General features: G+C 52.9%; 1 protein-coding gene across 2 annotated transcripts in view; it reads left to right on the forward strand.

Annotated features, from left to right (window-relative positions):
• Window positions 1-16,899, forward strand: part of TENT4A (terminal nucleotidyltransferase 4A) — a 42,763-nt gene extending 25,864 nt beyond the window's left edge. The window contains exons 2-13 of one of the 2 annotated variants that reach the window (XM_065874106.1): window positions 62-185; window positions 999-1,045; window positions 1,921-2,041; window positions 4,390-4,497; window positions 5,494-5,622; window positions 8,181-8,394; window positions 10,296-10,422; window positions 11,662-11,762; window positions 12,353-12,525; window positions 12,968-13,126; window positions 15,016-15,180; window positions 16,705-16,899. In XM_065874106.1, coding sequence (XP_065730178.1) covers window positions 62-185; window positions 999-1,045; window positions 1,921-2,041; window positions 4,390-4,497; window positions 5,494-5,622; window positions 8,181-8,394; window positions 10,296-10,422; window positions 11,662-11,762; window positions 12,353-12,525; window positions 12,968-13,126; window positions 15,016-15,180; window positions 16,705-16,899 — 1,663 coding nt within the window. The remainder of the gene's footprint in view (window positions 1-61; window positions 186-998; window positions 1,046-1,920; window positions 2,042-4,389; window positions 4,498-5,493; window positions 5,623-8,180; window positions 8,395-10,295; window positions 10,423-11,661; window positions 11,763-12,352; window positions 12,526-12,967; window positions 13,127-15,015; window positions 15,181-16,704) is intronic. The other variant, XM_065874107.1, reaches the window with a different exon arrangement.
• The last annotated feature ends 154 nt before the right edge of the window (window positions 16,900-17,053 follow it).

Consider the following 17,053-nt stretch of genomic DNA (forward strand, 5'->3'; position numbering starts at 1 on the left):
AGAATGAGAAGAGTGGTTAAGCTTAATTGTAACTCTGGTTTGTTTCTCTTTTGTCCACTAGACTTCATGAGGAAATAATTGACTTTTATAACTTCATGTCCCCTTGTCCTGAAGAAGCAGCCATGAGAAGAGAAGTCGTGAAAAGGATCGAAACTGTGGTTAAAGATCTTTGGCCGACGGCTGATGTGGGTATACCCTTTGCACTTCTGTGTCGCTACAAGTTCATGTCAGCACCCTGTGGCCGCCTGTGTCTGTGGATCAGTGCAGACGTGGCTGAGGCCATGCTTCCAGGTTCCAGGGGATCCTGAGATGGGTGGCCACCCTTACCAAGGAGCTGGTTAGAGACGCACGCGCCCTGCCCCTGCCCAGTCAGAAACCCTGGGCCTGCCCAGGTGGGATCTCTGCCGAACGTGGGTGGTTCTGACACCTTCAAGTGTGAGGACCATCGGCCCGAAGGAATTCCTTTTTGGAACAGTGTGGTTATTCTTCCTGGTTTAAGTTTACCTTAAGATGAGAAGTTTTACCTCTTCCCTGTGTCACGCATCCTAGCGCGTGTTCCGTTTTGTGAAATTACACACTACTTTTCCAGAGAGCGAACGCGTGTACGTTGAGATGCGGCCCGTGGGCACTTGGAGCGCGGAGCCAGTGGGAGACGGCCCTCTGGCCGGCCCCGGGCTTCCCCTCCAGGGCACAGTGACACACGGCACTTCCGGCTTTGCACTTCGGTGCCCTGGGACAGAGCCCTGCCCTGTACCTTCCACGGGCTTGAGCCGCTGGGCTCTCAGCAGGCCCTGGCTTTGTGGGCTGTGGGCGAGGCCAGGAATTGTTACGCCCCGTTAGTGCTGAGTTGTTAAAGATTCCTTTCCGGGGCTGGCGTTTACCTTACAGACCGAGAGGAGTTTGTTTGACCGCTGGGCCCTCGCAGCACCACAGCGTGAGAGGGGGCGGGGTGGGGCGGGGCCGTCTGCATGGTCTGAGACGCTCCCTCTCTGTTGCAGGTGCAGATATTTGGCAGCTTCAGCACGGGCCTCTATCTTCCCACCAGGTGAGGCCCAGCTGCACCGCCGCGCGGAGGACCAGGGTTGGGTCTGCATAGCCGGGTGGGTGTCTGCACGCGTGTTAAGGCTAAAGTAGGTTCCTTGCATTCAAAGCTAAGGCTAGAGACGCGAGCGAGAGGAAGAGACGGTGGAGCACGGAGGGGAGATTGCAGGGAATAAAAATTTAATGACCGTTATGGTAACTGACTGCTTTGCATTCTTCCTCTTGCACTTAATGTGGTGGGATGCAGAGCGCTGGCTCCTAGGAGCCGGGGGAAGTGGGAGCCGTGGGAGCAAGCGCGGTAGAAGACGGTCTGAGACTTTTGGATTTGTTTTTGAAAAGTTCATCCTTTGTTTTAATGAAGATTCAAGCAAACTTCTACTTGAACAGTATTTTGTAAGGATTTTTATTGGATAGAAAAACGTCAAAGAAGTTTGCATTCTAAAGCCGTTCTCCAGTGTACCCTCGTCAAGGACGCTTCAGTATCTTAGTTTTATGTGCATCGTTTTGTTAAAAGCTTATATTCTCCCAAGCCATTGTTAACGCTTGGAGGCTAAAGAGGCCACAGTCTCAGGATTTGGGTTGGCGTTGGCAGGGCCAGCGGGGAGCTGGACAGATTCGAGGTGTCCAGGACCCCAGGCCAGTGCAGCCGTGAGGGCCTCGGTTGCCTCGGGGTGCGGGAGACTCGGTCAGCGTTTGCTTTCCGCCTCTGTTACGAGTGGCTCATCAGCTGCGCTCTCTCACCGAGCGGGAGGGGCTTCCCGGCACGCCGTCTGCCTCTCAGAGGACCTGCGGGCCTGTGCCGGGGCGCCGGTCGGCCGGCCATGTGTGCCGCCGTGTGGGGAGGCGAGCAGGGCTCACACTCGCTTTTCTCCCACCCAGCGACATCGACTTAGTGGTCTTTGGAAAATGGGAGCGCCCTCCGCTGCAGCTGTTGGAGCAGGCCCTGCGGAAACACAGCGTGGCCGAGCCGGGCTCCATCAAGGTCCTCGACAAGGCGACAGTAAGTGCGGGTTCTGGGCCCCGGGCCCGTGCAGGGGCTCTGCGTGCCTGCAGGCAGCCTGCGTCCCGTGGGGTTAGCTGATGTGGCCAGCGGTTTCTGGCTGCGTGTTTGAAGACTTCCCTACTTGTAGTGTAAACGCGCTTGTATTTTTTTGTGGTTAGGAGTTGAAGCTGAGAATGTTTAGACACCATCTGAAGTACAAGTTGTGAGAGCACCAAACTGTTCCTGCTCTAAAATGTATGATGGGGTCGTCTCTTATGAGGCCGCGTAAAGAAAAGATATTAATACCCGAAACGAGGCAGATTCAGAGGCTGCCTTTTGTGGAGAATGTAGCAGAATGATTAGACTGTGGCATTTATCACGTAGAAAAGGATTACCATTTGCCAAGTTATACTTCAGAGAGAGAAGCTTGCCTGTTCCTTTCATCGTTCCAAAATTGTACACACGTGAAAACTGTGCTTCTCTCGGGAGAAGATGGAAGATGAGGCGGCTTTGGAAGCGTGGGCCCAGGTTCACCCTGGTCCAGGGCCGCCGACAGCTCAGGAGCTCCGTGTTACCTGCCTGTCGTGTGCGGGTTATCAGAGTCTCGGCTCTGCCCTTCTGTGGCTCTGCCGTTTGTCCCGTCGTGTTGGCCCCCCGAGAGTGCACGGTGGGTGGCCGGTGGTCTCTGACCAGGTGTCCTTGTTTAGGTGTAGAGCAGCTGAGGAGGCTCAGCCTGAATGTCTTGGGTTCCAGAACTTTGTGGAGGACAGACCATGTGCTGAATAGATGCTGCAGGAGCTGCATGGTCAGGCGGCCTCATTGCTGTCACACACCTCCTCAGTTGCTGGAGGCCCGTCTTAGGCCTCCACGAGTGTCAGCTGTTGCCAGGCAGCCCTCTCTGCCGGGCAGCCTCACCGGCATCTCATCACGGGCCCTGAGCCCAGCGTGAGAGCTGTGTTTAAGGTGGAAACTGGTGTGTTTTGAACAACCACCAGAAAATAAGTATTGCAGTGTTACTACTAATCTCCAGAATCTGGGGCTTCAACACATGAGTGAGGGTGGTGGGGAGAGAGAGAGAGAGAGAGAGAGAGAGAGAGAAAGAGAGGGAGGTGGGGGGGGGAGGGAGGGAGGGGGAGGGAGGGAGAGAGAGAGAGAGAGAGAGAGAGAGAGAGAGAGTGTGTGTGTGTGTGTGTGTGTGTGTGTGTGTGTGTGTGTAAGGCAGGAGGGTGCCAGGAGTGACTTGGGGAGAAAAGTCTGTGCGTATAGAAGAGGCTTCATAGCTGTGTCCAGAGGTGCCGGGGAAGATGCTGGCTCCTGAGGAGTTTACCCCGTCCGGGAGGCATGGGCCCTTGACCATAGGCTCCTTCTGAAGCAGTTTTGATCTGTTCTTTGGGAAAGTGTTTTGTTTCCTCTGCCTCCTTGGACCTCGCCCTGCCTGGTGGTGGAGGTGATCTCCAGGAGAGACTGTCACCACCTGCTGGCCTGTCCCTCTCATACATGTCCTGGGCAGTTTGCCCCCAGGTGTATATGTTTTAGAGCCCAGAGCAGGTGTGCACTGAAGAGCGTGTTCCTCTGTTGACTTCCAGACATTTTAAACCTTTCGTGAGACCCCAATTGTTTTGGCGGAGAGAATGTCCTTTTTTGTTCCTTAGAGGCTGCCTTTTTTTCCTGTAAGAACACAGTTTTGTGTGGGGCAGGTGTGGTCTGAATGGTTGCTTGGGCAGCTTTTATGAGGCCGGTTTTGGGTGCCTTTTGGTGATGATTCTTGTTACTGAGAGCATTTACAGAATAGCCTTTTACTTGATTTTCAGGGAAAAAAATTGTTTTTAAGTTAAATTGTCTTAAAGAATGAAAACCCACAGTAGAGTTGTTTGGAAAAACAATATCAGTACAAAATATAATTTAAAAAACAGCTTTGAAGTTACTTTGAATGCTTTCAGAAATTCTAGCAAATGTGATTTGGGGACCAAAAGCTCTGCCCATCCCCAGGCCCTCATGGGGGGACAGGGCCTTAGCTGGCTTCCCCTCGCGGTAGGCAGGTTTGGGGAGCACAGGTCCTGCAGAGAGCCCGTGGTTGATGCTCGGTCACCAGTGAGGCGCCGGGTCAGGCCGGCAGGGCCGGGCAGAGATGAGCGCTAGCTATAGTCGGATGGGGGGGCGGCCTTGGGGGCTCATGGGGTTGATGCTGGGAAAGTCCCTTTTCTTCTCATCTTTACAATCTGGGGTTCATGATCTCTAAGCCCCTTCTGTGTATAAGGAGAAAAACCCTCTGTACAACTTGGGAAACATCTGATGCCTGACCGTGGAAAACGTTGCCTATTAAAGCACAATTTTCTGTTTTCTAAAGCACAATTAAATCCTTGCAGGTACCGATCATAAAACTCACAGACCAGGAGACGGAAGTTAAAGTCGACATCAGCTTTAACATGGAGACTGGGGTCCGGGCAGCAGAGTTCATCAAGAATTACATGAAGGTGCTGTCTCAGCAAGTTCGCACAGTAAAAACCAGGGGGTGATAATCTTTAACGCCAAAGACTGTAGCAGTTGAATTTATCCTACAGTACTGTTTCTAGAGACACTTCGAAACTACAGAGCTGTTTTGCAGATTTGCCTTCCTCGGCTAACCATTTCATACACTCGAGCATTATTTTAGAGCACTTTGTTGAAATATTCTTTCTAGTTATGACAAAATGACCATCCCAGTAGCTCAGCGTGCCTGATTGCAAGTTGAGTACATCATAGTGGAGTGCATGTAGGTTTGCTTACTTTGGGTGGTCTCAGTGCCTGAGGATGGGACGCATTCACTGGACTCTGACCAGGTGTGTGGTGCAGTTAAACGGAGAGTCCTTCCCTCCTGTTGCCGTGGAGGTGGCGAGGCGACCCCAGCCCCATCATCTGGACCCTGCCTCTGCCCACAGTTGCGGGACCACGTGCTCCCCTTCCCTCTGCACCATCCCGCCTGCCTGAAGGGCCATTTCTACCCCAGCAGAGCAGGAAAAGCAGCAGGAGCTTCCACATCCCTCCACCCGCTTCTCAGCCCTTCTGCCCTCCACCCTTCGCCCTGCGTTTGGTGATGCTGCCTTCTGCTGGCCTCCTGCTGCCCCCCTTGCCCCTCTCACGGGTGCTTCTGAGTGCTGGCGTTTGCGCACTGCTGCTGGCGAGCGGGGAGACACTGGGAGGAGAGGCTCATTCTCTCCCCAGCCCCACTGGGCTTGGGGTCTCCATGCAGGCTCCCCACCTCAGCCCTGCTGAGCCATAACCTGGGGCGGGGGGCGGCCCAGCGTGGCCCTGACGAGCCCCTCACATAATTCATTCTCAGGCCCCTACGGTGTGAGGATGATTGGCCTCGAGCCTTCCGAGGGGCAAGAGGATGAAGGGAGCTTCCTGTCTGCCATGTGGAATTTGCTGTGTGAGAAGTCTTCAAAGCTACAGAATCTAACCAGATGATGTTTTTCTTTTGGAATTTGCAGAAATATTCATTGCTGCCTTACTTGATTTTAGTACTGAAACAGTTCCTCCTGCAGAGGGACCTGAATGAAGTTTTTACAGGTGGAATTAGCTCGTACAGCCTAATTTTAATGGCCATCAGCTTTCTGCAGGTGGGTGTGCTTTCTCTCGAGAACCCCTGACCCTGAGGCTTCCGTGGGAGTGCCCTTCCTTGACGCTCTTACCGGCTGCTTCATGGGTCCCAGCTCCTTGCTGTCCCTTCGGTATTCTGTTTGGTGTGGTAGAAATTGACTTCTAGTCTTCATCATAAAACTCTGTTTTGATCAATACTATTTCCTTTGCTCCTTCGTAGCTTATTTTTGTATCCGATTTAACTGTTGGAGGGATGGCTTATCTCGTTCTGTCAATCGGGTGTATATTGATCTAACCTTGAAGAAACACTCTTTATATTTAGAAAAATTTCATGCCTTGAGGGACAGTGAAACACTATTTTTCTCGGTTCTTGACTATGATTTATACTGCAAAATTTGTCTCAGAAAAATAGTTGGCTACCACAGAAGGTAAAAAAATACTCAAGAGGGCTTTTTTTTCTGAGTGATGAAAAGTCAGTATTTTGTCTTTAATTATCTGTTGCGCTTATTTTGTTGAGTACCATGGAAAAATCAATCAAGAGAGAACCTCCCTAAGTATTAAATGCTGTGATAAACTATACTTATACTACTTTTTAGACATATATTCTCTAAGTTAACGGAGACATGAATTGCCCTGTTGAAATTTACTGGAATGAAGGACTGTGCCTGTGTTGTAGCTGCACAGCACCGTCCTCCATATTTATCAGCAGGTTTGCATTTGTGGTTTTATGTCCAGAATTTGGTCATTTTTCTCAGTGTCATTAGTACAGCTGACAGTAGGATTGCTGGTCACAGCGCCTTTCACCATGTTGATTTCCTTGGCATGTTTTTGCAGAGGTGCTGTAAGAACAGTGAAAATGGAGTTCCACGCCCATTTTCTTACCGTTCTAATGACACTGCCTTGGCCTCCCCTTTCACCTAGGAGATGCTGCCCTGGTAGCCGTTCTTCCCGAGTTTTCGGACATTATTTTTTTTTTTTTACGGTACGCGGGCCTCTCACTGTCGTGGCCTCTCCCGTTCCGGAGCACAGGCTCCGGACGCGCAGGCTCAGCGGCCATGGCTCACGGGCCCAGCCGCTCCGCGGCATGTGGGATCCTCCCGGACCGGGTCACGAACCCGCGTCCCCTGCATCGGCAGGCGGACTCTCAAACACTGCGCCACCCGGGAAGCCCCGGACGTTATTTTGAACAGAGCACGACGTTGTGCGCTTAATTTATCTCCTCCCGTTTTCCTGATTGAAACTCTTCCAGGAGCCTTGTAATGGACCACTGCCCACTTCTGTGGTGCTGGGCTCCCCATCTGAAGTGACCATGGAGGCCGCACCTGGCCGGGGCGGGGTGGCCGCTATCCCCTGCCCATCCCTCGGTGCCTTGCCCGCCCTGCCTCAGAGCCGTGACTGCTGTAGTGTCTGTGTTCATTTCACGGCTCATTGAGGTCAGGAGGCCCAGCCTTGCCCCGGGTGGGCTCTCAGCTGGATGATTTTTGACTAAGGCCAGGAAAATAAGGAAGGGAGAAGGTAAGGCAAAAGTAAGAATGCAGCATTGTGCCTTTGTAAGGTCTTCCGAACCCTGAAAACACCTGCAGGCTTTAGAAACCGTATTTCCTTGAGGAGCCCTGTGTCATAAACATTTTCAGCCCTTGTGCTTCTGCTAGGACTCGGACTTTTACGTCCTTTTGGACTTGACCGTCCTTTTCTTGATTGCTGCAGTCCAGTGTGACTTGCTGTGTGAGGGCAGTGCTGTCTGCTCGGTCCAGCAGCATGGCCATGTGTGCTTACGGGGCGCTGGCAGTGTGGCTCTAGCAGACCAGCAAACTGAATGTTTAATTTGTTTGTTTTAATTCGTTTAAATATAAATACTCACATACGGCTCGTGGCCGTCACAGTGGGCAGTGCAGGTCCCTGTTGCTCACATTCGTGAGCCTCTTAAGTTAGTGACACTTGGGTGGGGTCAGTAGACAGGGGCTTGGAGCTTCAGAATAAATCCATTACCCGCTTCAAGAACGCGTGGTGTGGAGCTGAGGCTGACGCGCACCCGTATGCCCGGGCAGGGGTGTGAGTTTGCTGTAAATATCAGGATGCTGTGCTGACTACCGTACATGGTTAACATCAACCGTTTCACGTTGCCCTGTGGTACTGTTCAGTCTCACACTGCCCCCTGTTGGCTGTATTTCAGAACAATGGAATTGAGATTAGAATCTGTGAAAGCACCTCCACCATCTAGGTGACTCTAAATTGTGCAGAATATGGTCCACTTATTTATCAGTGCTTGGGATTTGCGGTTCATCAGATGTCTGTGTAGGAGGTAGCTATATGGGTTACAAATTTCAAAGAATTAAAGTATAATATAAAAATTCAGATGAGAAACTTTTATTTCTTTTGAGCACTCTTGATTGGCAAAAGATATCCAGGCTCTGTTGGTGCCTCCTGGCTGCCTCTGCGAGTGTCCTCACGGTGCTGGTGCGCAAGCGGGGGCCACCGACTGTGTGCATCCTTGGCTAGCTAGCCGATGCCACCTCGCGCAGCTGTCCCTAGAGAGTGACCAGAATCCGAACAAACTGTGGATGCCTTGCTTTTACAGTTGCATCCAAGAATTGATGCCCGGAGAGCTGATGAAAACCTTGGAATGCTTCTTGTAGAATTTTTTGAACTCTACGGAAGAAATTTTAATTACTTGAAAACTGGTATTAGAATAAAAGAAGGAGGTGCCTATATCGCCAAAGAGGAGATCATGAAAGCCATGACCAGCGGGTACAGGCCGTCGATGCTGTGCATTGAGGACCCCCTGCTGCCTGGTAAGGACCCTCGCTTTGCACTCGCCCCAGCATGGAGGCATCGCGCGCCAGCTGGGTGTGGAGGGGCATCCACGGGCCCCCGCCCGCCCCCCCCCCACACTGAGCCGAGGGCACGTGATCTGATGTAGGTTCCTGCTGTACTAACAGAGTTAATGGTGGCATGTTCAGAATTCATTCTTAATGCTTCTAATTAACGTACTGTAAAGTTGCAACTTCGTTTACTTTCTGTAATCAGAAGAACATAGAAAGTGAGAATTAAGAAAAAAAATTTATTTTTTCTGAATAGAAAAGTGTTACGTATCCATCATAAACCATCTGCTTCCCAGAAGTTTGTCACATAGAAAAGTGAAGTATGCCATGATCCCCTCCCTTTTGATGTGTTTTTCTCCAGTTTTCCATACGTGGATATTAACATTGATTGTTGCCTCCTTATTAATTGAATGGCGTCACATAATACCAACAGACTGCAGCTTGTCATTTTATTTAAACAATGCACGCGAGACCCTTTTCCTCTGTGCATGGGGAGTGTTCGTTGTAAGGGCTTCCTCCTTGCAGACCCCGAGGCAGGTTAGGACACTTTACACGCACACCTTTGGTGACCGTCTTTTAAATCTTTGCTGATCTGATGAGACCGTGCAATACACGTTGTCACGTACCTTACAGTTCTTTAATGATGAGTGAGGTTAAACACATGGTTACTATCAATTGCACAAAATGTTTATCGAGCATTTATTAGGTGACACAGTGTACTTACTGTTGGTGATAAAGTCAGTGACAGACAAGTGACAGGAAGGGTGGTGGAGATTGTTAGCTCCAGGTCCACTGCCGTTTGTGTTACTTTTTGTGTGAGCTCATGTGCTTTGTCCATCTGTCTGCTGGCCTGTCCTCACTGACTTTGTAAGGTCCTCTGTGCGTCAGGGAAGCCTTTCTTTGTTGACATGCTGTACTTTTGTCTCTTGTGTCTGTATTTGGTATTTTTTATTGTTTTGCTCCTGTATATGTTTTCCAACATCCTCAAATTTATGATTTCTGTTTTGTTTTGTGGCTTCTGGGGTATGAAATTTATTTCTTAAAAATCTGTTGAAAGACTCTCCTCTGTGATCTGTAAACGCTGTAGTCCACACAGGTGCTTATCCCTCAGCCCAGTAGGACAGGTTTCTCTCACCGGTTTGTCTGTTTGGATCAGTTAAATGGCAGGCAATTCCTTGGTCTTCAGTGTTTGCTGAAATATAACTGAAAAGTGAAAACCCACACAGTTACTGGGTTACATTATTATTAAACCTGGAAAGGAGACAATTCCAGTACTTAAGGATATATCTCCTAAAAAACACCCTCACCTGAATTGTGAAGAGCGAGTTACGTGTAAAAATTAAAATTGGAAACCCTGCCGTTCTTAACAAAAGTCACCTCCTTGCCTGTGGCTCTTGCCGCCTTCAGTGGTGGCTTCGTCTTTATTTGCCATCCACCCAAGAGTTCGGCCTGGCACCTTCTGTCCTTGAGGGTTTGCTCCTTCAGGCCCCCTCGGTGCTGACAGGTGCGGGGCTCAGGCTGACCTGTCCTCTCGGGCAGGCCCTGGCCGTCTGGTTAAGGTTGTGCCTTGGCTCCATTGTGCTTCCTGCCATCCGGGGGGTGACCCTACCGTTTGAGGAGCTGTCACTCCGTCTCCATGAATGACGGCTCCTTTAACGGACATGGATCCTGATCTGATGGTGAGAGGGGCCCTCGGGCTGCAACGCCCCCAGCTGCCCACGGCGGTGGGCGCTGTGCACTTCCTGGCGCCCGATCCAGCTGTGCTGGGGGGTCTGGAGGGTGTTTCAGGGCTGGGAGCCTGTGTGGGAAAGGCTCACGCGAGAGGACCACGCGGCTGGGTAGCAGCTCCCACGGCAACCTTTCTGTTTCAGGGAACGACGTGGGCCGGAGCTCCTACGGGGCCATGCAAGTGAAGCAGGTGTTCGACTACGCCTACATCGTTCTCAGCCACGCCGTATCGCCGCTCGCCAGGTCCTATCCCAACAGAGATTCCGAAAGGTAGCCCTGTCCTGGGTGCCGCAGCTTCTGCAGCACCGGCGCCCTGGCCTCTGTCGTCTGTTGACGGGTGTGCCACCCTCTCTTGGGAGAACTGGGAAGTACTGGTAAAGGGAGGCCTTTCCACCCTCTCTTGGGAGAACTGGGAAGTACTGGTAAAGGGAGGCCTTTCCACCCTCTCTTGGGAGAACTGGGAAGTACTGGTAAAGGGAGGCCTTTCCACCCTCTCTTGGGAGAACTGGGAAGTACTGGTAAAGGGAGGCCTTTCCACCCTCTCTTGGGAGAACTGGGAAGTACTGGTAAAGGGAGGCCTTTCCACCCTCTCTTGGGAGAACTGGGAAGTACTGGTAAAGGGAGGCCTTTCCACCCTCTCTTGGGAGAACTGGGAAGTACTGGTAAAGGGAGGCCTTTCCGGAGTTCAGGATGCTCATCGTGCTCAAGGGTGGAAAAGTTTTTATTTAGGGAGTTAACATTTCCTCAGGGTGTTAGTTTTGGGGAGCTCATTTCTGGCTTTTAAAGCTGTGGCACGTGGTGCTTTTTCTCAGGCCGTCTTCAAAATGTGGGTGCTCAGCTCCGAGGGACACGTCTGTCCCCCGCCCCGGCCCCTTCCTGCACACTTGTCCCCCATTCCCCGTTTTGAGTGTGCACTCTCGTGGTGTATGCTTTGATTGGCGATGAGCAATATTTCTTAGCCCAGATGCTGCTGCTGTGGTAGAGGTGGAGGGACTTGGGGTGGGGGAGAGGGAAGTTGAGAGGAAGGCTGAGGTGATGGTCACCAGTGGTCACCGCAGCAGGACCGCCCCCTCCATCCTCGGCAGGTGATGGAGACAGTGGCCTCTGAGGCCTGGCCCCAGCGGTGGCGGCACAGGGTTCTGCGGCCTCAGTCCACTCAGCGTTTGCAGGCAGAGCTTTGGGCCCGTGCTGGGCTCTCGCTGTCTCGCCCGAGTGCTGGGAAACGGGACCCCTGTGGTCACTGGGGCTGGGGAGGGCGGGCTTCCCTACTCGGCCCCGGGCTTCAGCGGTCTTTTGTAGATAGACGTAGGTCCAAAGATTTCTGCCTAAGAGCACCCATTTTTTCTGTACTGTGATTGCAAAGTATGTTTGGGCTCAAACCCCGGAAGTCATACAGATTTGTAAAATTATTTCAGCTCTTTGCCCGCCTTTCGCTTAGTGAGGTTCTGTGTTAAAATGTAAAGTAGCTGCTGGGAAGGACTATTGACTGCCCGTGTCCTCCTGCTGCAGCACCTTAGGGAGGATCATCAAGGTGACCCAGGAGGTGATCGACTACCGGGCGTGGATCAAGGAGAAGTGGGGCGGCCGGGCCCACGCGCCGCCAGACCCCGGTGAGAGGCCAGCCCCGGGCCGTCGCTGCGCCCCCCGACCCGTCGGTGCAGCAGTGTCTCTTTGTCCCTTGGTGGTAAACTGTTCACTCCAGGGGGACCTCGCTTTCTGTGAGAGTTTCATTTAAAACTGTTAAGGTTAGGCCAGTGCTGTACGGTAGAAATAACGTGTGTGCCACACGTGCAGTTCTAAAGCTCCTAGTAACTGCATTGCCAGCGTGGAAAGAAGCAGGTGAAATTAATTTTGATAATATATTTTATTCAACTTCTAGTGTTCAGAATATTAACATTTTAAGAGGTAGTCAATATACAGAGTTACTGAGATTTTTTTTTTCAGTACTGTGCCCTTGAAATCCAGTGTGTTTTTATACCTAGAGCACATCGTGATCAGGGTTTGTGCAATTTCCAGATGAAACTGTACATCCACGTTGCTCCAGGCCTATCTAAATGTTCTCCAGTAACTGAAGTGCAATTTTAAAAATTAATCGAAACAAAGTAAATTAGAAACGCGGTTGTCAGGCCCCTGAGCAGTGTTTAAGGCGCGGCGGGGCCCTCGGGCTGAGGTGCGTGACAGCTCTGTCTTCCCTCCACAGACGACAGGATTAAGACCACCGAGCGGACGGGCAAGTGCGAGGGGGAGCAGCCTCCGCGCCGGGACCCCGAGTCGCCCTGCGGCCCACGCCTGGCCCTGTCCCTGCCCAGCCCCCAGCTCCTGTCCTCCGGCTCGTCTGCCTCCTCTGTGTCCTCGCTCTCCGGAAGTGACATCGTGAGTGTTTCTGCTGGGGGTGTTTGTGTGTGTGTGGAAAACGCCCGCAGCAGTGAGTTTAAACTCTGCCCCCCTCGCTTTATCGCTTGTTCTGTGTGCCTGAGGCCACCCCGCGTGCGCGCCCAGCGGTCCCCGCTGTGCCAAGAGCCTCAGGTGGCGGGCACGTGGCCCCTCGGGAGCGGTGGGCCCGCGCAGCATGGCTGCCATGGATCGTGTCTCACCCACTTACTGAGAGATAAGACTTTGCAGTCTGGGCGTCTCTTCTGCATCTCCTTTACGTTCTTCTTCACTTACATTCTTCTGCCCAGGTCTTATGACTCGGGGGAGACCTGGGCAGACTGGGGCTGCCCACATCCCAGGACCCTGGGGGCTCACCCTTGGCCGCTCCCGTCGATGTTAGGGGCACGGGCCTCGGGTGCAGCCATCCTCTTGTCACCCCCAGGATTCGGACACGCCCCCCTGCCCGACGCCCAGCGTGCGCCAGTTCAGCCTCCAGGCGCCTGCCCCTCTGCCGGCCAGCCTGCCTGCCGCCCTGCCCGTGCCAAGCGGCAGACCTCAGTCGGCCACGCCCAGGACGCTGGTCATGGCAACTAACACCCAGGTACGTGGCTGGTGACTGCCTCGGGACCAGCTCCCAGCTGCTGCCTGCGCTGTAGGACTGGCTGATACGGTAGAACTTAGAGAAGCAACTTTAAGTCTTTGGAAGTTCCACTTCTGTCTTGAAGGAAATTCTCATCTTCTGTGGGTGGATAGGATGTAATTGTTGTTCAAGGGACGTCCGTGCAGTTGAGGCCCGCCAGGCCCTGTGTTTGCAGTGAGGGGACTCTTGGTTCCCGGGCACCGAGGTGGCTTTTCGGCAAGCGTGAGGCCACCTCCCTGGGGCCATGCTGAGAGAGGGACTCTGCTGCTGTCCCTGGGCAGAGACGGACACTGTCCTTGCTCTCCCCTAGATTCTCAGTGTTTACACTCTTACTAAGTTTTGATATAAACTTTGACTTCTCCACGTTATCCATTAGGCAGTATTTATAGGTTTTTTTTTCTATTTGAATATGTCCTCTTTTAAAAAATTTAGACAAAATTAGAGCGTAAAAGTTAATTTTAAATATTTTAAATTTGTACCTACTTCCCAAATATACATCAATTACACGTACATAAAACCCGTCACGTTAATTGACTTCTAAAGTAGAACCTGTTTCTACAGTGTGGGGTATAATCTGAGTGTAAAGCAACGTGGATGCGTGCGAATGTATTGCCGAGTTCCTCTGCGTTGCTTGGCTCTCCATCCAGGCAGGGCGTTCTCGGGACACGCCTCAGGCCGCGGGGACTGAGGGCAGTGGGCCCAGGATGCGTGGTGGCGGCCATCAGCATAGCACCCCCAGAAGCCTTCAGTTGCTACGTAAGCGTGAAATGAAGAGGCAGGTGCCTGCGCTGTGAAAGTAAACTGCCACAGATGATGAACTTGGCTCTAACCTTTCCTTGGGCTCAGCTCCCTCGAGAGCTGTGTGCCGATCCATGCTGCCTGTGCTCTCCCTCCAGGATGCTGGGGATGTCGGGGGGATGGTCAGGGCCACATGCTGTGCCGGGTCCCATCTGTCACCCGCACGGACAGTGAGTGAGGCAGAAGCTAAGGTCATTCAAGTTTTAAGACGAGGCTCAAAGCCCACATTCTCATTGTATTTCCAAACTTCAAACATTACTTCCAGTGGGGTAACTAAGGGAAATCCCACTTGAAAACCTCACGTGTACAGTCTCCCCTGCCCACTCGGGGTGCAGTGGGGACTTAGAGTTGGGGCCGTGAAGCCGTGCCCCTGGGGGCGCAGAGCCCCCACGGAGGAGAGGCCGCGGGTGTGCTCAGGCCCCGGGGTGGGGGGGGAGGAGGTGTGAGGAAGGGGCACTGTGTGTGTCCTGCAGCCCCCAAGCGCATCCCTGAGGCCCCAGCTCCTGCTGCAGCCGCTGCCCCGGTGGCCACGGTCACGCTCCAGAGGTCTTTGGGGCAAATGCATCCACTTTTAAGACGAGAGCAGTGAGGTTGTTGAAAGTGAGTGGAGGGGCTCCCGCCAGCACCTCTGCCCCATGACGGGCCAGTGACGCAAAGACGGAAGCGTTGGGGACTCTGACGAGAGCGGGGAGGGTGTCCACCCCGTCTGTGGGCCTTCACTCGGGCCAGCCTCACGCCTGTCATCTGCCTTGCTGAGGGCTCTTTCTGGAGACCAGGGGGTACAGGTATTTTGATGACTGTAATGTTTTTGAATTGTTTGGTCTTCAGTGAATATTAAAACCTCACGACTTGGGTGACTGGACATACTTCACACCGTCGTTGCCGTTTCAGAGTATAGAATGTGTCCGATTCAAGATAAGATGTTGTAGTCAGGCACAAGCTAAGGGGCCTGTTTGCAGATGGCACCCTCGTCGGCGCCCATGGTAAGGACGGGCTGGTTTAGCCTGTGTTGCGTTGGTGCCTCATGGATGTCTCTGCTCGTTCTCTCCCAGACCAGGTTTACTATACCTCCACCAACGCTCGGGGTGGCCCCCGTGCCCTGTAGACCAGCTGGCATCGAAGGAGCTCCGGCGCTGAAAGCTGTCCACCACGTGTCTTCCCCGGCCGTCCCATCTGCGCCGCCCAACGCGCTCTCCAGCCCTCACCTGTATCACAAGGTATGAGTCCTGTCCGCCCGGGTCCTGGGTTCCCACCAAGCAGGTTTGTGATAGCCTGGTGCTTAATGCTTTCTCCACCAGAGAGGGAATTCCACAGAGATTCTTTTATTTTTTTTCTTCTCTGATCATTCAGCTTCATGTTTGCCTTCCCTTGTAACAAACAAAACTTTACACGTGTTAAGAAATTATTTTAAAATTTCGTGTAGTTTAATTCATCATGCATCTCTTTTTTCTATTGAATTTGTTAGCATAAAAATTATGTTTGAAGCGAAGAATATTTTGATTTCCCATTTTTCTGTTAATTTACACACTAAAAGAACTTTGGTTTTCAAGAAGCAGATGATGAAACCAGGAACGATCACACCGTGAGCAGTGTTGTCTTCCCACAGTTTCACTCCCTCCCTGTTCTTTGCCGTGGGTGCCCTGGGCAGAGGGCCTGGCAGGGCCTGCGTGCGATTGGTTTTCTAGTGACCGGGGTGGGGTGGTCCCTGTGAATGCGTTTGTCCATTGCCCTGTGGCTGCTCTAAGTCCAGATCCCACACATTAGAAACTTGGTATCAGGAAGACAGGTCGTTGTTAAGGTGCCAGGATGTTGGAAAGAACCATGACCGTGTCCAGGCATGGGGGTCGGGGTGTGAGGCCCGAAGGCCAACGCGCCCAGGCTGACGGCGCTTGTCCACCTCCGCTCTGGTCAGCGCTCTCTGTTGCTTGTCTAATCACATTTGCCAGTAAGTTTTGATCCCTGAGGGTTGGCTCTTTGGACCTGTGTCACTGAGTCCTGCTTATCTTTTTCATTTAGAGTTAAGTAATAGAACGTTCCTTCCTGGATTTATCCATCCTGTCGCTACCTGGCTTGCTACGCTGATCTGTTAGAAATACTCAGGATGAAATTACAACTTTGCAGAGGGCAAAAGTGCTCTTCCTTAATAATAGCATTTTGGCTTTCCTTCTTAACCCCCTTCTGCTGGTTTTGCTCTGAAACCTTCCTGAGACCAGCCATGTCTTCCCTGGTCTGCTGTGCGTGGGGCTTGGCGGCCTGGGAGCAGCCTGCACACACCCCACTGACGTGGAACCCGCTCGTGTGTTTCCAGAATGTCATGGTCGAAGTCTGGGGGAGAAAGTGAGAGGGACCCTCTTATCTCTGCGGACACGTAGAAGCAGCTAGAAGTGAGGTTCCAGACGTATTTGGATATGAACACGTGCGGTTTGAAACAGGCCCACAGTTCTCGTTGCCAACGCTCTGGGTTAGGGGTAGTTCTCCGTGTCTGGAGGTAGCAACAGGAGTCCCTGTGAGGCGTGAGCGGAGGCTCGCTGTCGGTCCCGTCGCGTCTGGGGTCACGTGCACATGCGCAGCGGGCCACCGTGCGCAGCCTGCAGCCCTTCCGCGGGCCCGCCGCCCTTCAGACCCCCCAACGGGGTCGTGTCTCCTTCTCGCTCGGGCTCCCAGCCCACGGAGGCGGCGGGTCTCCACGTGGGCCCTGTCCAGGATGGCCTCCAACCCTGTGTCCTTCTTGGTCCCCTCAGCAGCACAGCGGCATGAAACTGTCCATGAAGGGCTCCCACAGCCACGGCCAAGGCGGCAGCTACAGTGCGGTGGGCAGCGGAGGGGTGCGGCCTCCCGTGGGCAACCGGGGGCACCACCAGTATAACCGCGCCGGCTGGAGGAGGAGAAAACACACACACACGAGGGACAGCCTGCCCGTCAGTCTCAGCAGATAATACTCCTGGAGGCGCCACCCGGCCCACACCTCCCAGACTGGAGCTGGGTGGCCTCGGTGCCCCCGGGACCTGAGACCAGCACCCGGCACGCCAGCCGGGCCCCCGGCGCCCTCGGCTGCTCTCTCTGCATGTTCCTTGTGTGGTGGCCACGTCC

This window comes from Phocoena phocoena, chromosome 3, assembly GCF_963924675.1.
Source record: "Phocoena phocoena chromosome 3, mPhoPho1.1, whole genome shotgun sequence".
In the NCBI taxonomy this organism is placed as follows: domain Eukaryota; kingdom Metazoa; phylum Chordata; class Mammalia; order Artiodactyla; family Phocoenidae; genus Phocoena; species Phocoena phocoena.